The 21,841-nt window shown below is 39.4% G+C and overlaps 3 protein-coding genes and 1 pseudogene across 5 annotated transcripts in view; 3 read left to right on the top strand and 1 right to left on the bottom strand.

Annotated features, from left to right (window-relative positions):
• The window catches only part of ATAD5 (ATPase family AAA domain containing 5), a 40,060-nt gene extending 33,096 nt beyond the window's left edge, over window positions 1-6,964 (top strand). The window contains exons 19-23 of the mRNA XM_084862731.1: window positions 1,168-1,348; window positions 3,840-4,021; window positions 4,752-5,593; window positions 6,058-6,216; window positions 6,322-6,964. Coding sequence (XP_084718857.1) covers window positions 1,168-1,348; window positions 3,840-4,021; window positions 4,752-5,593; window positions 6,058-6,216; window positions 6,322-6,400 — 1,443 coding nt within the window. The 3' untranslated portion in view covers window positions 6,401-6,964. The remainder of the gene's footprint in view (window positions 1-1,167; window positions 1,349-3,839; window positions 4,022-4,751; window positions 5,594-6,057; window positions 6,217-6,321) is intronic.
• Window positions 6,965-8,575: 1,611 nt separating this feature from the next.
• On the bottom strand, window positions 8,576-15,389 carry TEFM (transcription elongation factor, mitochondrial). The gene is made up of 4 exons (XM_084862780.1): window positions 15,260-15,389; window positions 13,949-14,412; window positions 11,545-11,694; window positions 8,576-10,764 (listed from the first exon to the last, which is right to left on the bottom strand). Exons 1-4 carry the CDS (start codon window positions 15,288-15,290, stop codon window positions 10,312-10,314), a joined length of 1,098 nt encoding a protein of 365 aa, XP_084718906.1. The 5' UTR covers window positions 15,291-15,389; the 3' UTR covers window positions 8,576-10,311.
• A 118-nt stretch (window positions 15,390-15,507) lies between these two features.
• On the top strand, window positions 15,508-16,727 carry LOC311611059 (large ribosomal subunit protein eL34-like; annotated as a pseudogene). The gene has a single exon. The product of its transcript is annotated as a large ribosomal subunit protein eL34-like (transcript).
• A 570-nt stretch (window positions 16,728-17,297) lies between these two features.
• Window positions 17,298-21,841, top strand: part of ADAP2 (ArfGAP with dual PH domains 2) — a 33,880-nt gene continuing 29,336 nt past the window's right edge. The window contains exon 1 of one of the 2 annotated variants that reach the window (XM_084862777.1): window positions 17,298-17,446. The gene's annotated coding sequence lies outside the window, so the exon portion shown is untranslated. Of the gene's footprint in view, window positions 17,447-19,176; window positions 19,333-21,841 lie in introns of those variants that run through there. The other variant, XM_084862776.1, reaches the window with a different exon arrangement.

Raw genomic sequence — 21,841 nt, 5'->3', positions numbered from 1 at the left:
TTGTTAAACTTCTAGATAACTGGCAAATAGATCTCTAGTGCATGAGATTTCTGGTAGCTGTTGTTAGGCTTTTTAACTTTAGCCCTGGTAAAGGTATCTATATGTCCATGTTTTCATGTGTGTGTGTTTGCATTTTTAGTTTACCTTTCTTGAAGTAATTTATATACAGTAAATTTCACCCATGTTAAGTGTATGATTCAAGTGAATTTTGACAAATGTCAATAGAGAACATATTTATCAAGAACAGAATATTTTCAGGGGGTGGGTGCAGGGTGGAGGGGATTAACGGGGAAAAGGTATACATCTCTAATACTTCGAACAATAAAGATAATTTTTTAAAAATTTCTTTATTGATTAAGGTATCACATATTTGTTCTCAACCCTCGCATTTCAGTCCCCCACCCTTCCCCACTCATGTCCCTACCCCCCTATTGTCCTTGACCACTGGTTAGGCTCATATGTATGCACACAAGTCCTTTGGTTGATCTATCTGAACAATAAAGATAAATTTTTTAAAAACTTAGAATATTTTTATTTTATCTCGTGTCCCATTGTGTTTTTCCATCACTATAATTTTGCCTGTAGACTTTTACATAAATAGAATCATATAATATGTATTTTTTATTTAGTTTCTTGTACACAACATAATGCTTTTTCAGATTTATCCGTATTATTGTGGCAGTTGTTCTTTCCTTTTTGTGAATGAGTAGTATCCCATTTTATACATATACTTCACATATATGAATGTGTTGTCATATTCACCTATTGATAGACATTTGGGTTATTTACAGCTGACCTATCCTATATAATAAAAGCCTAATATGCAAATTGTCCCCTTGGCCAGGAGTTTGACCAGGGGGCAGGGCTGACTAGGGGTGACCCTTGAGTCCGAATGCTGATGCTCTATCCACTGAGCCAAACCGGTTAGGGCTAGAGACACACATATTTGATCGATTGCCTCCTGCACATGCCCCAAACTTGTAACCCACGTACGTGCCCTTGAATGGGAATTGAACTGAACCTTGAATCCGGCTCATTTTAATTCTCAATAAATGTTTAATATGTGAATTTTAGCAAAATTTGTCTTACTTTTAAAAAGACATGTATTATTCATGTATTTCTATTAACTGCATTTGACCATGTTTATTTCCTTTGTCTTTCTCTCAGCTAAATGTTGCCAGCTACCTACAGACAATCTGCTTAACTGAGAATTTTAGAACTGACATAAAAGACTTTGTAACATTGTTAACTGCAAATACTTGTGATATTAGGAAAAGTATCCTTTACTTACAATTTTGGATTAGAAGTGGAGGTGGATTTTTAGAAGAAAGGCCATTATCTCTTTGTCGTAAGTTGATCTGTTATAAAAAGAAATTTCTATAAAGGGACCCTATGTTAAAATATATCCTATACCAAAATATTTGAAAGATTATAAAAATTTAGGGCACCCAGGTATCACACTAATCTTAAAAATACATATGTCAACTTTGTTGATGAAAAGTTTTATGAACATTAAATGTGGGTAAATAAAATTAAACTAACCTAGAGCAGATTGTTACTTATACATTTGTAAACATATTTTTATAAACAAATATATTGTTTAACAATTTTTATTACTTTCTTAAAAAATTGGTGATTTTTTTTTCACATATATAAATTATTTTTATGTGGCCATGTTGTAAGGTCCCTTTTAGCTTCTTCACTAGTCTGTAATTCTATTTTGCCTAAGAATTTTATCATTTCAGAAATGCTTTATTTTATTATTGATGTTTAGCCATCATTATCTAATTCAAATCACAGATAACATGTTGAGGGCTTTCTTCATTCTAGATCCTATGTTTCTATGAATAAGACATGGTTCCTTCCCTGAAGAAGTTCATAGTTCGTGGTTTCCATGCTCCATAGTCACAGTTACGTAGTCGCAGATTCTGCTCAGGGAAATACATGAATATTTAAATGAAATCAGGGTGACGTTCTGAAATATTAATCCCCTGTCAGTATTTTTCTTTGATTATTTCAAAATTTTAATACATATTTTTTTAAGTAGACAAATATTTAATTCAACTATTTCTTGGAAGTAAATATGGAAAATAACCTGTTATAAAAAAAGTAGTTAATAACTGTCACCATACTACTGGATATAGAATGCTATACTAAGACTTTAGAAGACATATTAAGTATGGCATTTTTTCTTTTCTGGAAGATTTTATATGTATTTCATTTCTATCTATAAAAAGAAAGATACTCATTGGAAATTCAAACTTTTATGTAAAATAATAAAGAACTTCTTCACTTCTTAAAAGAAGCCACTGTTAGACTTTTATCTATGCACAAATATTGCTACCTACTTATTTAGCAAAATTAATACTATATATATTGTTAAAAAATTTGCTTTTCGATCAGCAGTTTGTCAGTAGAGTTCTACCCCATTCTTTTTCACAGCTGCATGCTATTCCATAATGATTGGATATAACAATTTAATTAACATTACCTATTTAGAGACATTTAAGTTAACTTCAGTTTGTTACTCAAGTATGCAGTGGATATCTTTATACACATTCTTTGAGCATATCTGTGAATACTTCTGTTGGAGAGAATTCTAGAAGTGTGGTTGCGGGGCCAAAGTCTATCCATTTGACATTTATACATGAGTTTATGTTCCACAATGAGTATATGATGGCTCTTTTATGTGTACCTTTAACTAAACTAGGTTATCAGTCATTTAATTAATTATTTTTTTTAGCATAGTTTTATTGGTTTCAGAGAGGAAGGAAGGGAAAGAGAGAGACAGAAACATCAATGGTGAGAATCATTGATTAGCTGCCTCCTGCACTCCCCACACTGGGGACTGAGCCCACAGCCTGGGTATGTGCCCTGAACAGAAATCAAACCGTGGCCTCCTGGCTCATAGGTCGACACTCAACCACAAAGCCACACTGGCTGGGCAGTTATCAGTCATTTTAATTTGCCAATTTAAAGGTGAAAAAATGAACAACATCTTAATTTGCACTCCATGATCACTAGGGAAGTTGCACATGGTGTTATGAGTTTATTAGATATTTGTATTTCTTTTTTTTCTTTTTTTTAAATATATTTTATTGATTTTTCACAGAGAGGAAGGGAGAGGGATAGATAACTAGAAACATTGATGAGAGAGAATCATCGACCAGCTGCCTCCTGCACACCCCCTACCGGGGATGTGCCTGCAACCAATGTACATGCCCTGACTGGAATCGAACCCAGGACCTTCCAGTCTGCAGGCCGACGCTCTATCCATTGAGCCAAACCAGTTTTGTCGATATTTGTATTTCTTCTGTGACTTTTCTGTTACTAGTCCTTGCACTTTTTTCATGTTGGATTGTTTTGTAAGCCCATCACCACCATCTCACTTAACCTATCTATGATAAAAATGTTTGTATTGTTCTTTTAAACATATATATGTTATTGATTTCAGAGAGAAAAGAAGAGAGAGAGAGAGAGAGAGAGAGAGAGAGAGAGAGAGAGAGAGAGAGAGAGAGAAACATCAATGATGGGAGAGAATCATTGATCAGCTGCCTCCTGCATTCCCACACAGGAGATCGAGCCTGCAACCTGGGCATGTGTCCTGACTGAGAATTGAACCATGACCTTCTGGTTCATAGGTTGATGCTCAAATACTGAGCCACGCCAGCTGGGCTGTATTGCACTCTTTATGAATTAAATAAATGTGTAGAGAAGAACAAAATGGAGGGTATAAGACCAAGAGATGCCAAAGGATCTTAGATTTTAAATAATTGTTTGATATATAATAATTTGTGTAAAATATGGATAGGTAAGACTTTGTTTTATTCACTTTGAAGGAGAAAACAGCAGAAATGTACAACTTATTCGCTCTGAAGATGGCCCTGATTCCCAAAATAACCCTAAAAATGCTACAAGGAGTCCTGCAGACCTTCCCAAATGTGATACTGGCTGTGTTGAGACCTTGTTTGGCCTTAAGAACATTTTTCCCCCATCTGAAGATTTTTTTTCATTTTTAAAGGTATTTTTAATGTCTAGTTTGGAATGTTAAATTTATATTTCTTTCATCTTTTCAACACTCCTATATTTTGAATCTAGAGATTAACTTAAATTTGCTCATCCTTTTTATAGGCTTCAGATTTCTGATTTTAATATATTTGACCTCTGACAAATGATGCATAGGCATTGCTCTAAATGCTTATTATAATATTGAGAAGAGAATTTAAAGATAGTTCAGATTAAAATTTTTAGAGAAGTTTTTATTTTAGTTTTTTTTTTAAAGATTTTTATTTATTTCTCAGAGTAAGGGAAAAGGGAGAGAGAGAAAGAAACAACAATGATGAGAGAGAATAATTGATCAGCTGCCTCCTGCATGCCCCCCACTGGGGATCGAGCCCACTAGCCAGGCATGTGCCCTGACCAGGAATTGAACCGTGACCTGGTTCATAGGTCGAGGCTCAACCACTGAGCCACGCCAGTCGGGTTAGAGAATTATTTTTTAAATAAATGAGCTAATTATTGCATTGGGATGTGTACTGAATATTAAAGAATTGAATTATTCAAGTTAATAGTCTAAATTAATTTTTTAGATTCATAATACTATTTTGATGAATTAAGGGACTGTGTAGGTCAATAAATAATGAGGGGTAATGGCTTCTTTGAATATAGAATACAGATGACATATTCATATGGATAGAAAAATGTTTAAATTGTATCGTTATAACATTTCTTTACTCAAAATTATTTTTCAGCACAAAATCAGAACAAAAGAAGAATGGCATAAGCTCATCCAGGTTCTTACAGAATTCCAAATGCGGAATGTAGATTTCTTATATAGTAATCTTGAGTTCATCCTATCATTACCTGCTGATATCATTCCAGAAACAGAAAAGCTTTGTGGTTCATCAGTAAGTGTGGACACCAGTGCAGCAACAAAAAATATGAAATGTCTTTCCAGGAAACATCCTGGAGAGAAGCCATTGAAAAAGTCACAAAAAAAGAAACATAAGAAAAAAATGGTAATTCTAGATGATAGTGACTTATTTGATACGAACTTGGACTTCTCTGATGAATTTCTTTGCCTTCACCCTGACTCCTCAAGTTCAGAAGAAAGCAAAGCCAAAGAAAGCAATTCAGAGACAAAGAAACTAAACAAATGTTTAGATTCTAACATTGAATCTAATACTCATCTTCCTGAAACACCAGCAGAAAAAAAATGTTTTGCCCTTGTTTCTCACTGTTTAAATTCTCTCTCTGAGTTCATGGATAACATGTCCTTCTTAGATGCTCTTTTACCTAATGAAAAGGAACTTGGGAAACATGACTTTAGTTGGACAAATGGAAAGGTTAAAAGTGGACTTTGTGATGAGTTTAGTCTTGAAAACAATGATAGATGGACTTCTCAAAACTCTGGAGAATTAAAGGCAGTGGTTGAAGCTCTCAGTTTTACCAAGTGTTCTTCTACTATTTCAAAAGCATTGGAAACATTGAATTCTTGCAAGAAACTAGGCAAAGATCCAACAAAAGACCTTACTTTATCTGTTTCACAAAAGCGCACCAATGTGTACTTTAGTCAGACCTCGGCTGATCTAGAGTAAGTCTTTAATTTTTTTTTCATTTCAGTGGAAAAAGGATATAGGGGAAATTGTTAAATTCTTACTAATTTTGAAAAGCTGGGCTTTATTTATTATAATAAGCCCTTGATATTAATGACATACTGTAGCTTCTAATCTAATGAGGCAGTGAAGGAGATCATTCTGAATGCTGGGAAGAAAAATGAGAGATTAGGGTGGGCTAGATTAGGGAGATTCTGGAGTGATAGAGAAAGGGATTTGGATTTGTTGTGGCAGGTAACTGGTAGCCATCCGAGATGTTTCTGTGTGGAAGTGGTTGAAAATGTTGAAAAGTTGAAAATGATACAGGAAATTAATCTGGAATCCAGTTAATCCAGTCTAGATCAGAAATAGACAAGCAGATGAGAAGCTGGTTGTGTTTGGGACTGTTGCATTTTTATTGGGTATTAAAAATAAAAAGTAATGCATTACTTTTAATTTACAGCTGTGCTCGGAAGAGGATAACAGTCATTAAAAGTGTATTTTCTAGCCGATCTCTTCTCAACCTGGCTAATAGACAAGCTAGTATAATTGAATACTTGCCAACTCTTCGAAACATTTGTAGGACTGAGAAGCTAAAAGAACAAGGAAAAAGTAAAAGAAGGTAAGCTCTACAGAAATAACATTTTATATAGCTATTTAAAAATTCATATTCTCACCTGATGGAAAAATATTAATATTAAATTATTTTTCTTTGTAATTTTGACAGGTTCCTCCACTATCTTGAAGGAATTCACCTTAACATTTCAAAAGAGACTATGAATACTTTGGCAGCTGACTTCCCTTAATATTCCACACTAACAGTGCCTTGTACAGATTATTGTGTGGTCCCCAAGATATACATTTTTATATTGATTTTTGTGGAAGTTTACATCTCTTAATGTACATTTAAAACAGAATATTTGTATATTTTTTACTAGTGCGCAAATATTTAAAATGAAAAAATTTGAGTTGCAATTTGTATTTATGATGTGGTGGTATTTTAAAAAAATTTTTGTATTATCTGATTTAGCTTTGTTGGATGTATTTATGTATGTAAGTGAGCTGTTTCTAGGAGGTAGAGTTCACTAAGATATTTCTAAAGAGGGTTCAATGCTACACTACTCCATAATTTCTCCCTTTCCTGGTTCCTTTAATTCACCTCTCTTCAACCAAGTGAATACTCTGTCAAATTGTAAATATGAATCTCAAATAAATTTATGCAATCTAGAATACAAAATTACATATATAATGCATAAGAAAACTTCCTAAGAAATTGTTTCATTTTTCAAAAAGTAAGATCTCCCCTCCCCACTCCCACCTCCCACCCCCCCAAAATAAAATAAAATAAAATAAAATAAAATAAAATGAAAGTAAGGTCTTCCTGCTCAGGATCAGCCTGCATACCAAAGGGCCATCGATTTGATTACCCAGCAAAGGGACGTACCTGGGTTCTAGGTTCAATCCCTGGGCCCGGTTGCTGTGCATGTGGTAGGCAACCCATTGATGTGTCTCTCTCACCAATGTTTCTCTTTCTGTGTGTCTCTGTCTCCCTCTCCTCCCATTCTTTAAAAATCAATGGAAAAAAATATCCCGGGGGAGGATTAACAATAACAAAAAGCAAGAGCTTCCTGATTTTGTTTCTGGTGCACTCCTCCAGCATATTTCGCCATTGAATACTGAATGTTGACAAAGTGGAATCAAGATTATGAATTATAGTTTTCATGAATGTTTTTTAGCAACCGTACATGTGATATCTTGTATATTTTGCTAATTCAAATCACTTACCTTGTATATTTTTATTGTATTTTTGTATCGTCGTTTTATTTTATAGATATTAATTATGTTAATATACCTAATTCAGACAAGGTTTAATGTTATTTAAGAGCCCTGGCCAGTGTGGCCTAGTTGGTTGGAGCGTCAGTCCCACACACCAAAAGGTCATGGGTTCTATCCTCAGTCTGGGCACAGGTGGAGGCAAACGATCAGTGTTTCATTCTCATATTAATGTTATTTTTTATCTCCCTTTCCCTTTCTCTCTGAAAATCAATAAAAACATACTTAAATAAAATATAGTAAAATCAGTAAAACCATGTCCTTGGGTAAGAAAAAACAACAAAGGATTCTACTATAGGATTTCTGTATAACAGCCATATCCATTGAAGGTTATGTTTTTGGAGGAAATATGTATTTTTAATTATAAGATTTAGAAATGCCACAGTTCACTTTAAATAATTCTTGCAATTATATAATAGGATATGCCTGAAAATATTTCCCTATTTCAAGTGTTTGTATTAGCTTAATATTCAGTTACATGATCTGATGAATTACAATTTCACCTCAAAAGATAAGGATCCTAATTTTGCAGGTGAAAAATATCTTATGTATACCTGCTTTAAATATGTATTAAAATGTTTTTATTTAACCTACTTTTTCTTGTATTGAAAATATATTGATTTAAAGGCTAAAGCTAAAAAGGCTTTATTCAGTATTTATATACCTGATTCCAGGTATAATCACCTGAGTAAATATTGGATATTGTATGTTTGGATATAGGCTATAACTTACACAGGTTCAGTCCTATGTAAGAGATTAAGACCTCCGAGGCATTTAAAAAAATATATATGGATTTTTTTTCTACTGAATATAAGAGTTCACTACCTATAAAGCTCTTACTTACCATTAATTTTTGGTGTTTTATTAGAAAATTTTGATAATTCTCTATAATTGAGGAACCAAAGTAAAATAAGTCCATAGAATTTTTTAAATGTTTATTTATTCATTTTTTTTATTGGTTTTTAGAAAGAGAGGGAGAGGAATATTTCTCTCATCCATGGGCTGCCTCCTGCACACCCTCTGCTGGGAATTGAGCTGGCAACCTGGGCATGTGCCCTGACAGGAATTAATCTGATTGATGGGTTGATATTCAACCACAGAGTCACACTGGCCAGGCTAGAATTTTTAATGTCTTTTTTGTTTATTTAACAAGATTTGGGGAAATATTTTTCAATTCTTAAAGATGATAAATTCCTGTCAGATTTAAATAATTTTTGTGATAAAAATAAGCAAATTTTGAGTACTTTTCCATACTTCATATCCTAGCTTATAAATGTCTAAAACAGTCACATTTTCACTTACAGATATTTTTAGAAATATGTGGGAAGTGGAATACCACATGTCTGGCATAAACAGCTGAATAGAAGGTGAGGCTATTTAGCAAAGTATAAAATGGTAGCAAAGGAGATGATCTGGAGCAGTGATCAGCAAACTCATTAGTCAACAGAGCCAAATATCAACAGTACAATGATTGAAATTTGAGAGCCAAATTTTTTAAACTTAAACTTCTAACTTCTAACACCACTTCTTCAAAATAGACTCGCCCAGGCCTTGGTATTTTGTGGAAGACCCACACTCAAGGGGCCAAAGAGCCGCATGTGGCTCGCGAGCCGCAGTTTGCAGATCATGGATTTGGAAGAAGAATGGTTTCAGATATGAGTAGTTTGAGATATCTGCAATATTTCCAAGGTGCAGATGTTTATGTATTAACCATATACTATTTGTTCAGGTTTACACAGGCATAGCAACAAATCTAGAGTGTATACCAAACTCCTAAGGAGTTATGAGGTGCTGAAAGAGAGGACTTCCATTTATTTTACACTAGAGTCCCAGTGCACAAATTTGTGCATCAGTGAGGTCCTCACCTGGCCTATACCAGTGTACAAATCTGTGCACCAGTCCTCTAGTATGCCTATCTTTGGTTCACCTCTTCCCGCCCTCCCCCTTTTCTCTGAGATTCATTAGTCTGTCCCACGTTTTCATCCCTGTGCATTGAGTGTCTGCCCCCTGGTGGTCAGTGTGTGTCATAGCTACCAGTCAATAGGTTGCTTAGGCAAATATATATATATAGAGACTAGAGGCCTGATGCATGGAATTTGTAAAAGGGGCCTGGCCCTCGAAACCCAGGCTTTGTCTGGAAGGTCATCTGGAAGGACATCCAGAAGGTTGTTCAGCTGTCTGGTCTAATTAGCAAATTATGCTTTTATTATAGGTTTTATGATTTGAGTTTTAGATTAAAAAAAAAGACTTAATGCTTTGACATCAGAGACTTGGGTGCAGTACAAGTGAGATACAATGACGGCCTGAACTAAGGCAGATAAAATGGAAAATGGAGAGATGTGGAATAGTGCTACATGTATGAAAAGATACTCAGTCAACTAAAAGATTTCAAAGTAAGATAGTGAACGTATTAGACAAAGCTTGTTTATTCTGGGCTTGAGAGATGGAGCTGATGAAAATCACCTTTTGGAGGCAGTGCATCAAACCATGTTCCATTTATAAAATAAGAAGAAGATTCCACAAGTTGTGTTATCAATTATATTTAGCTTTATTCCCACGATGAGCACCATCCAAAAAAATTCATTCTTTTTCAGCCAACTCTTTAATATAGATGATATTTGCTTTTAAAAGAAGATAACTTTCTCATTTAAACTGTTTAGAGGTATCTTACTATTTAACACTTAAACCTAAAAGATATAAAATCTCACAAAGATATTTATGGACTTGGCCTTGGCTTATTGTATAAACCATTCAATAGCCAAAAATCTGACTTTAAACATTAAATACACTCAAACCATGTTTTCTTTTCCATTAACATGGATGTCAAAAATCGTTTTTTAAATTTTTTATAACTTTAAAGCTAATAAATAAAGCAGATCATATATTAGTGATCAGAATTTGAAGGTTCGGGGTCAAACACTGCCAATTCATAGAAGGCAACAGCTTGTAATAATGAATCATATAACTCTTCTATTCTGTATTGGTCAGTAGCTGAAAACATGTGTCTGTAGTGGATTATCTTATCCGATGGGAAGAATACCCGAGGCTCTTCCTTCAGCGCAGCGTCTGAGAGGAACTTCTTCACTAGCTCTTTCCCACTAGTGCGGCTGTCTCCGAGCATCAGCTGGAAGTGCTTCCCCACTGCATTTCGATTCATGCTCAGTACCTGATGCTGGCCACTCTGGGCAAAGGTTGTGTTTAGTAAGGCATACAGCATGGCTTCCACGATATGCAAATGTAGTAGAATAGGAAACAGAGTTGAGTTCTGAAGGGAAAGTCCTGTTTTTTCCAGAACATAGAAGTCAGCTTTGGGCATCTTTGAAACGACTGGAGAAATCTTTAAAGAACAAAATAAAATAAGTGAGCAAAGTAAATCATTATGTTTTATTGTTTGGGTCCCCTCTGTCCTACTTCTATTTTAAAAATAAAATCACATAACTTACACTAGTTTGCTATTGACAATTTTGAAGTAATTGAAAAAGCATTTTATGGGAGAATCAGAACAGCCAAATTCTGGTTATGGTTCTATCGGGCACCAGGTAAGCTAAGACAAACCATTTAGTCCTAAGTACTACTTTCCTCATCTGTAAAATGGGCTCATAATTTCTAAAATCTATCTTGACTCTAAGATTAGACAAGTTAAAACTGTTTTATTAATCTTTTAAAAACTTCTACAGCACAGCATAGGGTTAGAATAATTAGCCTAGAATCAATCACCCTGAGAACTGGCTGGCTGCATTAGGTGCTTGATCGAAACAGTTCAATGGTGTAATCAGGATGATAATTACTGCCATCTCACAAACTTCCAGACTCAAATGACATTATGTTAGTATTTAAAAAATAAGCTTTCCAAATATAGTGATGAAATTCTAAAACATTTAGAATCAACTTTAGCATTGTTTTTCCCTTCCCAGGATCTGCCTTTGACATACACATTTTTTGAAAAAAATGAAGAAATATTAAATTTTAAAAAAGTCATTGATGATGGAAAACATATCTGGAATGGGTGAGTAATAAGTACCAAAAAAGAATCTCTCCTTACTGTTTTATTAGATTCTTTTCAGGACCAGTGGATTAAACTATACAAGGTGGGAATTGGGGCGTGTTACTGCCTTACCTCTTCTAAATAGACAGACGATGTGTATGTTCCTCTCACCAACTGGCAACATTCTTTATGCTGCCAGTCCAGCACTGTCAGTTTACGGTCCAGGTGAGCCCAGGCAATTCTCCGAGTACCAAAAACGATGGATACAATACTATTTACCGCCTAAAACAGAAAGGCTGGTTTCATGACAAGTGTAAACATTTTAACAGATACAAAATTTAAGCTACAAACTCAGAAAGCCAAATTTGCTTATGTAATACAAATATATTTATGGTTTACAAACACAATTGTTTTTTTGTTTTGTTTTGTTTTAAAAAAATATATTTTATTGATTTTTTACAGAGGGGAAGAGAGAGGGATAGAGAGTTAGAAACATTGATCAGCTGCCTCTTGCACACCCCCGACTGGGGATGTGCCGCAACCAAGGTACATGCCCTTGACCAGAATCGAACCTGGGACCTTTCAGTCCGCAGGCCGAAGCTCTACCACTGAGCCAAACTGGTTTCGGCTATAAATAGAATTGTTAAAGACATGCAGGAGTAATTAAAAGGTAACTAGTAGCAGTCAGTTCTCAGCACATAGCTCAAAGTAGGTATTCAAATGTTGCTGGGGACTGCTAGATGCTGGGAAACTAGGAACACAGCCATACATGGTAAGAAATGCCATAACTATTTACACTTTATAGAGAAAAGAAGTGGTCAGGAAAGATTTGCTGGAGGACTAGGAGAACGAGTGAAACAGTACTCGGGAAGTTATTTCACCGAGATGTCTGCTTAGAGAGTTTGACACCTCAGACTCAGCCAGTGGATTAAAGAGTACAAGTGGGAAAAGGGCAGAGGAGTCCACAGACTTTTGCAAAAAGTAGCTTGCTTTGTCTGAGAGCCACAGAGAGCCAGTAAAGCGTATACCATTCAGGAGTAACAGATTTACATTTCAGAAAGATCACGGACAGCTGTGTGGAAGATGGACTAGAAGATATAGACTAGAGGTAGGAATTTGTGTTAGGTACCTGTCATATGACAAAGAATTAAGAATCTAAGACAGTGACAATGAGGACAAGAAAGAGATCAGAGATAATGGCAGTAAAATTGTTATGTGCGATGATCAAGGGGCCTAGTACAACTCCAATTGTATTTCAGTAACTATATGGCATCATTAATCAAGATGGTCTTAGGAGGTGGGTCAACTTGGGAAGGTTGGGGGAGATGAGTTGTTTTGTAATGTATTGAGTTCAGGGTGCCTTCTAAGGGGACACGTGTAACAGATAACGGGATAATATGGATTTAGCTCTGTGCCAAGCCTGGGTTTCACCTCACTCCCAAATGGCTCATTTAGGAATACAGATAATGTACATTAGCATGACCTATAGATACAGAGATAAGCAGGAACATTTCGTAATTCTATATTCACCTCCCTTTTACTGCTAAAGAATGGGTAAGTATCCATTAAAGGCAGAATAATTTGGCGAGGATTACAAAATAAAGGCAAATAGTTTGTAAGCCCAAACAGCTAAAAAATTCAGGCATTCTACCCTGGCTCATGTGGCTGGTTCGATTCCCTGTTTGGGCACATGCGTGGGTTGTGAGCTTGATCCTCAGTAGGGGGCGTGCATGGGGAAACCGACTGATGTTTCTATCTCTCTTCCTCTCCCTCTCTAAAATCAATTAAAAACATATTTATTTATTTATTTTTTAAAGGGGGGGGGAGAAAATAACTTTAAATGCTGCTGGAGATACATTCTAAAGTCACTCTTTGGCATAGCTCATCTTTGCATCTTAATTTCTTTTTTTAATATATTTTATTGATTTTTTAAAGAGAGGAAGAGAGAGGGATAGAGAGTTAGAAATAGCGATGCGAGAGAATCATCGATCAGCTGCCTCCTGCACAACCCCTACTGGGGATGTGCCCGCAACCAAGGTACATGCCCTTGACCGGAATCAAACCTGGGACCTTTCATCCGCCGGCTGATGCTCTATCCACTGAGCCAAACCAGTTTTGGCATGCATCTTAATTTCTGATTACTCCTAACATAACTGTCAGACACAGCCAGATATCTCAACATTCCTTTCAAATAAACTTTGCACAGACCTACTTCTACAACGATGTTTTGCATCCTAGAATGCCCTCCTCTTCCCACTAGCCTCTCTCCCTCAAAGATACAAGTTGAATTCTTCCAGTAAACTTTTCCCAACAGTTGAGAGTCCACAGTTCTCTCCTCTGAATGGCTCACCTTGGTATTGATCACATACTACTTTGTACCGTGGGTTATCTATTGTATTAATATATGTATTGCTGGGCCCACCAACTGAACTACAAGCTGCCTGAGAGCCCTGACTTCGTGCCCAGAATAGTTCTTTGCAAAGTAGGTTCTCAAATATTTAGGCAGTATAATCGATGTTAATAAAAAAGGGTATACCTTAAGTCTCTCTCTTTCTATTTCTGGTTTGATGAGCTTTTTCAAGAGCCGGTTTTCCTGTGACTTTCTTTTTCTCACTCCAGTCTCTGGACAAAGAATGGAGTTACAAATCTGAACGGTACTTTTATACTGGAACAAGGGCACATCCATTAAACTCTCCAAGTTCTGAAATGGCCCAAACTTTTTTCTGTGCTCTACGAGATTGATGGACTTTCTTCCACGAAGTGATTTGAAAGCTTCAAGTTCGTTATTAGATGCTGTATTCAACACATGCAATATGGAAGCCTGCTGTTCCGAGGAGAAGAGCTTGTCCAGTGCCTTCCCAGCCTCCTTGGTCGTTTTGTCACAAAAAGCAACGCTGGGAGTACTTTTCTTGGGTGCAGTGGATTTTTTCCGACAGCAGGAATTATGTAGGGCCTGGAACAAGGACCATCCTATTGGTACTGGGAAAAATCTCCACCTCCCTAAAAGGAAAATTTAGCAAAACGTAAGTTGGGATGTCCTACTGCCTTAGTGTTAGCTGCAGCTTCACTAGAACCTTTGCAAAGTGGCACAGACTTTCCCATAATTTAAGTACTAGAGGACCAGCTTACGTTCTCCTGTAGAATCATTATTAAAATGAGTTGTTTAAAAACCGTATCTAGATATAGTTAACTAATAGGACTTTTTGTTGTTTTTTACTCACAAGAGACAGCTTCTGACTTTTATGGCTATGTCTTAAGTTTTACTACCTAGGAATCTTATCTTATGCCCATCAAGAAGCATGGGTTTAAAACAATAATTTCGACTGCTTAACATTTTTGACATTTGTAACTTGAGAGGAGTCTCCTTGTAATTAATGTCTCGTTATGGAAATGTATTTTCCCTCCATTTTCACCAGTGTTTTTCTTACCCGGTGGGACCAAATAAAATGTTTTAGCGGAGTGGTAGATTTAAGAGCGGTTTTTACTTTCTTCTGCACACTTTTCAACATTTCTACCATGCTTACGGTTCTGCAAGCAGAAGAAAACCCACGTAAGGAACACTTTTGTAAAACCAATGGGAAGTCACGCTGATCTCGCGGCCACAGGAGAGCAATGCAGCCAGGGGCGAGCGGGTGGCAGTTACGGCTCTGCGCCCCGCCTCTCCTCTCCCCCACCCCCCTCATCGTGCCCCCGTGCCCCCGACAGCCGCCCAGTTGGGGAAGGAGCCGCTCGCGGCCCCTTAACCCAGAGAAGCTCGATGGCGCCGTCAGCGCGGCGGGAACTCCACGAGACCTGGATCTGGGCCCGGGGCGGACGGGAAGTTAGCCCGGCACTGCAGGGACCCTACCTCTCGCCGTGAGGACACTAGGGACGTTCATTTTCCGAATCAAACGAGCACGTCCCCACACTTCAATCTTCCTCCACTGACTTCCGGTTCTGGCGCGCTCCCCCGAAAAGAGCCCGGCCTTTCCACGAGAAGATTCCGGACGCGTTCCGGGCCCGCCCAGGTGTGTGGCCCTGAGCGAGGGGCGGGGCCGCGGGGCGGGGCCGCGGGGCGGGGCCGCGGGGCGGGGCCGCGGGGCGGTCGCCCGCAGGACCTCTGCCCGGGATCCGAGCCCTGCGTGTTCCGCGGACTTACCTCACCGCCTCCGGGAACGGGAGGAGAAGGGAGCAGGGGAGGCGCCAAAGGTGCTTGCAGGCAGGGTGGAGCGCCACCGGGTAACCGGAAGCCACCGAGGTTTGAGTGGAGTCTGGCGGGAGGTGTTTCTAGAAAATGCCGTGTCTAAGTGAGGCTGGACTGGAGGGGAAGAGGTGGGGGCCAGGGGAGGAGCTGGGAGGCTGGTGTAATTTCCCAAAGGACAGGCAACCCTGAGGACCTGAACTTGGGAGACATAAAGGAGAATGGAAAGGATCCTTTCTAGGAAATGAGGAGACTTTAGCTAGTTTTGTGAAAAACGGACGTCAGGAGGAGGGTAGTTTTTGGAGGCAAAGTTAGTGCATTTGTGTGTGTGTGTTTTTAAAAATATGTTTTTATTGAGTTTTTACAGAGAGGGAGAGAGAGGGATAGAGTTAGAAACCTCTTGCACGCCCTCCCCTGGGGATGTGCCCGCAACCAGGGTACATGCCCTTGGCTGGAATCGAACCTGAGTCCCTTCAGTACGCAGGCTGACGCTCTATCCACTGAGCCAAACCGGTTTCGGCTGCATTTGTGTTTTTATGAGACGCCAATGCTGGGTAGATATTGTCTAGGAGGCGGTGAGATGTGAGGGATTGTAAGTGTTCATAAGGACTACTCATGGGAATTCTACCAATCCAGCCAGTTTCTGGGGAACGTAGGAATCTAACAAGAAATGAAGTAGCTGTCTTCCGGGGACGGTGACTTCAGGTATTCACTATGGTCCAGCGTTTGACATACCGCGGGAGGCTGTCCTACAATACAGCCTCTAACAAAGCTAGACTGTCCCGAACCCCTGGTAATAGAATCGTTTACCTTTGCACCAAGAAGGTTGAGAAAGCACCCAAATCTGCGTGGGGTGTGTGCCCAGGCTGACTTCAAGGAATTGGTGATGTGAGGCCTAAAGTTCTAATGAGGTTGTCTAAAACGAAAAAACACGTCAGCAGGGCCTATGGTGGATCCATATGTGCTGAATGTGTCCGTGACAGGATCAAGCATGCTTTCCTTATTGAGGAGCAAAAAATCGTCGTGAAAGTGTTGAAGGCACAAGCACAGAGTCAGAAAGCTAAAGTTAAAAATGAAGCTTTTTTGAGTAATAAAAACAAAGTCTCATTCTGTTAAAAAAAGAAAAAAGAAAAAAAAGAAATGAAGTAAACTTTTTGTGCTAAATCCTCCAAATCAATAGGAAACAGTTTTCTTTAAACTCCATTCAGGGCTTATACCGCTGAATGAGAGGTATTAGGAGTTGAATTGTATCTCTCAAAAAAGAGATGAGGAAGTCTTACTCCTCAGTACCTCAGAACATGACCTCATTTCCAAATAGGGTCATTGCGGATGTAATGAGCTAAAATTAAAAATGAGGTCACCCTGGGGTGTGGGTGGGGGCTGGCTAATTCACTGTGACTGGTGTCCTTATAAGAAGGTGGTCAGCCCTAGCCGGTTTGGCTCAGTGGATATAATGTTGACCTGTGGACTGAAGCGTCCTGGGTTCGATTTCAGTCAAAGGCAGGGGCTCGGACCTCGGTTACAGCTCTTCCTGGGCCCAGGCCCTGGTTGGGGCTGGTGCAGGAGGCAACCCATCGGTGTGTTTCTCTCACATCGATATTTCTCTCTGTCTTTCCCTCTCTCTTCCTCTCTCTAAAAATCAATGGGAAAATATTCTCGGGTGAGGATTAAAAAAAGAAAAGATGAGTGCCAGTTACAGCAGCCACTGGAAACAAATAAGGAGCCCAGTGATTGGTGCTTTCTGAGGTGATGTGGTCCACTCTCAAGGTGCAACAAGTCCCTGGCTACCCCCACAACCTGAGGTCCTCATCCTCTCCGAGCTTCTGCTTCCTCGTTTGTGAAATGGACATAATGGTATCTACCTCTCATTTCTACTAAGAGGACTTCTAGTTAGAAACTGGATGTAGAGAACACGAGTAATAATAAGGGTTCAATAAATGTTAGTTCCTCATTAAAGCATTATCTCTCCTGGGGTGCCAATTATTTTTATTTTAAATATTTTTATTGATTTCAGAGAGGAAGGGATAGAAATATCAATGATGAGAGAATCATTGATGGGTGGCTTCCTGCATTCCCCCTACTAGGGATCAAGCCTGCAACCCGAGGATATACCCTTGACTGGAGTTGAACTCGGGACCCTTCAGTCCGAGGGCCAACACTCTGTCCACTGATCTAAACCAGCTGGGGCCGGGGAGCCCGTTATTAATGAGCTTGAGGGGAAACCCTCACTCCTTGGAGCATTCATTCAGAATTATCTACTTTGACCAGAAGTGGAAGTGGTAGGGAAAGAGGCGCCCACTGTGCCTGGTTTACTGAAAACCAGAATCTGTGTTCCAATTGAAAGTTGGCATCTTCCCTCCCCAGGAGCCAGCTCCTTCTCACTTCCCTGGCTTTGCTGCCCACATGCCAATGCCCCTGCTCCTCACACTCCCTTTGTCATCATGTCTAGCTTGTTACCTACTTTCTGTGTTTTTAAAAGTTTTTTTTTATTATTATTTTTTATTTTTTTACCGCAATGTACATGGCAACCAACTGCTTCATTAAACTTGGGTTTTTACATATGATGCATTTTGCTATTTTCTATTTCGTGATTTTTAAAAAAAAACTACACATCCATTTTTGCAAGACATCAGGTGGGCGATGTCTAGCAGATAGAGGTGAAAGGCTGAAACTGAAGGAGAAGACAGTGCTGGGTACAGATTTGGAGGCCATCAGCACATAGAGAGGGCACTTCATTCCACAAAAACGTGTGCGCCTGACCCGTGTGGCTCAGATGGTTGAGTGTCGACTTATGAACCAGGAGGTCACGGTTTGATTCCCGGTCAGGGCTCATGCCCAGGTTGCAGGCTCGATCCCCAGTAGGGGCAGCGTAAGAGGCAGCCAATCAATGACTCTCATCAGTGATGTTTCTATCTCTCCCTCTCCCTTCCTCTCTGAAATCAATGAAAATGTATTTGAAAAAAGAAATGTGTGTGCCAAAACCGGTTTTGCTCAGTGGATAGAACATCAGCCTGTGGACTGAAGGGTCCTGGGTTCGATTCCTGTCAAGGGCATGTACCCTGATTGCGGGCACATCCCCAGCAGGGGGTGTGCAAGAGGCAACTGATCGATGATTCTCATCCATGTTTCTAACTCTCTATCCCTCTCTTCCTCTCTGTAAAAAAAATCAATAAAATATATATTTTTTTTAAAAGAGAAAGAAATGTGTGGGATGAGCCAGGGAGAGGGGTAGTGTGAGAAAAGCACACTGAGTGAGGGAGAGAATTCAGAGCATCAGTATTGGGGGTGAGGAGGGGATTGGAATCCCACACCATCTCACCTCTGTCGCTTGGCATCTGCTGGTCCTTTACCCTCAAATGCTCTCTTTCCTCAAAATGGTCTGAGTTCTGCTAACGTTTTAAGTGCTACCCTCCTGTCTGGAGAAGCCTCCCCGTCTTCAAAGCCAGAAGCATCCTTTCCCTTCCCTTACATCTTCCTCATAATACATACCGTCTTGAACTATAGGGCTTTTTGTCTTCTTTTGCTTTTGACTACATGTCTTTGTCTCTGTATTGAACTATACATTTCCCCCAAAGTGATTTGGAAGCTACCAACTAGAATATATAAAAACATCCATTCTTGGTGTCTCAACATCCCTGCTGGAGGCAGAGGAGCCCAGTGATGGTGCTCAAACTCTGGAATGGGTCCCTCTGTGTTCCAAGCCTGGGTTCCAGCTTCAGAGAACTAACCGTGTGAACTGGGTAAGTGATGTCACTTCTCTGAGCCTCTCCAGGGGTGTCCAGGGACGAAGTGGGCAGTTAACGTTTATGCCATCTTTTTTTAAAAAATATATTTTATTGATTTTGTACAGAGAGGAAGGGAGAGAGATAGAGAGTTAGAAACATCGATGAGAGAGAGTCATCGATCAGTTGCCTCTTGCACACCCCCTACTGGGGATATGCCCGCAACCAAGGTACATGCCCTTGACCGGAATCGAACCCGGGACCCCTCAGTCCCCAAACCGACGCTCTATCCACTGAGCCAAACCGGTCTCGGCAGAGCCAAACCGGTCTGGGCCGTTTATGCCATCTTGAGCTAAGGAGAAAAGAGGGTCTGTGGTTTGAGATTTCAAAGGGGAGGAAGGCAGTTCACATGGAGATAGAAACTAAATGCTTGGTAAACAAATGTCTTTAAACAGCAGGATACAGAAAGGACTTTGATCTAATGGGACTGGCCAGGTCCCTGTCTGTCACACCTAGGTCTCATTGAACCATAGTTCTCTGTGCTGGGAGCTTCCTTCCTGTAGCAGGCCCTCAACATTCTGTTAGGCAGTTGAGTCTTCTGTGTCTTAAAAATAATTTAATTTTTAAATTAAGAAGATAATTATTAAAAGTATCTTAAAATAATATTCCAAAAAGGCATATTTTGAGGGGCAAACTCCACTCCCCTTCAGATGCAGAGAGGGCTTCATTGACCTTCCTATTAAAATAGCACCTTTGCTGAAACAGGTTTAGCTCAGTGGATAGAGCATCGGCCTGCGGACTGAGGGGTCCCAGGTTCAATTCCGGTCAAGGGCATGTACCTTGGTTGCAGGCACATCCTCAGTAGTAGGTGTGCAGGAGGCAGCTGATTGATGTTTCTAACTCTATCTCTTTCTCTTCCTCTCTCTAAAGAAATCAGTAAAATATATTAATAAAATAGCACCTTCCATCCCTCTCTTTCCCCTTATTCTGTTTTCCTTTGTAGCATTTACCCCTCTGAAACCATGTGTATGGATGCATATTTGTTTCTCTGCTCATTTCCTGTCTCCTCCACTTGAAGGTGAGCTGCACCAGGGCTGTGATAGAACTCAAATGTGATCAAATGGTCCAACGAGGAGAAGTACATTCTCATGCAACATTACATAGCCCTTAAAATTGTCAGGAAGCCTCTACGAGTATAATAATATAATTAAAACAACATAAAGCAGATTAATATGTAAAGAAAGTAAAAAACAAACACACACACACACACAACAAAATAAGATATAAAAGTATATGAAAAATATGTCCCAATCAGATAAAAAAAATGTATAAAAGACCAGAAGGGTCCTGGCCAGTGTAGCTCTCTGTCCAATGCACCGAGTAATCAATCACCTGTTAGATACACAGTCAGGCCTTGTGTCTGGGTTTTGGATTTGATCCCCAGCAGGCATCGTGCAAGAGGCAGTGGATAAATGTTTCTCTTTCACACTGATATTTCTCTCTCTCCCTCTCTCATACTTCCTCTAAAAAATAATTAATAAAATTTAAAAGACGAGAAGGAAGTTCATGAAAACGTTAGTGAAAATTGATGGTGAGATTATTAAAAGCATACTATTAGGTTGAACTGCATGTCATCATTATTTTTGTAAGTCGACGTCAGACAGTTCAACCTTATACATTGATGAAAAGAGCCCAGGGCAAACGTGGATTTGAATCCCCGCTGGAATATGTGTCATTTGGTTTGAATCATGTCAGATGGGTCACTTTGGACGCATTTACTAAAAGTCTCTCTCAGAGTGTCAGTTGCCTCATCTGTAAAATGGGCATAAAAATAGTCTGTACTTCAGGGTTATATTTAAGATTAAATGGAATAATGTATGTAAGCGACCTGACATACAGCAGTCCCTGAATAAAGATGGCCATCACTGTGGGCAGTGTTTAATTATGTGTGTGTCTTTTTAAATTCGGAAACTATCAGACAAAAGTATTTAAACTTTCAAAGGGGTTGTGGTCTGTTCCCTAGGGATCTTGAGCCGGGTCCGGGACTGGGAATGTGACTGAAGGCTTTCCTCCAGCCCTGTCTCAGCTGGGCTCCTTTTCAGACAGAGGCGGGTGATCCTGGGAGCAGGGCTGGATGTTTGTCCTCTGAGGGATCCTGGGAACTTCATTAGAGAGGACACTCTGTCCCAGGGCCGGCTGCCTCCTCACCCCAGCAGCTGCTGAGTGCAGAGCCCAGGCGCCAGGCTGCCTCTGTCCGCCTCTCCCCTCAGGCCCTGTCCCCCATCCCAGCCACAACAGCCCTTGGCCCAGTGCTCAGGGCTCTTCTCTCAGGAGCAGCTTCTGGTTCCTGAACACAGGGCTGAGCTCAGCTTTTTTTTTTTTTTTTTTTTTTTTTTAATTGATTGATTTTTAGAGAGAGGAAGAGAGAGAAACATCAGTTTGTTGTTCCACTTATTTATGCATTCACTGGCTGTTTGTTGTATGTGCCTGACTGGGGGTTTAACCCACAGCCTTGGCATGTTGGAAT

Source organism: Pipistrellus hanaki, assembly GCF_964339955.1.
Source record: "Pipistrellus hanaki genome assembly, chromosome: 16".
Classification (NCBI taxonomy): domain Eukaryota; kingdom Metazoa; phylum Chordata; class Mammalia; order Chiroptera; family Vespertilionidae; genus Pipistrellus; species Pipistrellus hanaki.
This window is presented reverse-complemented; position numbering and strand designations above follow the sequence as displayed.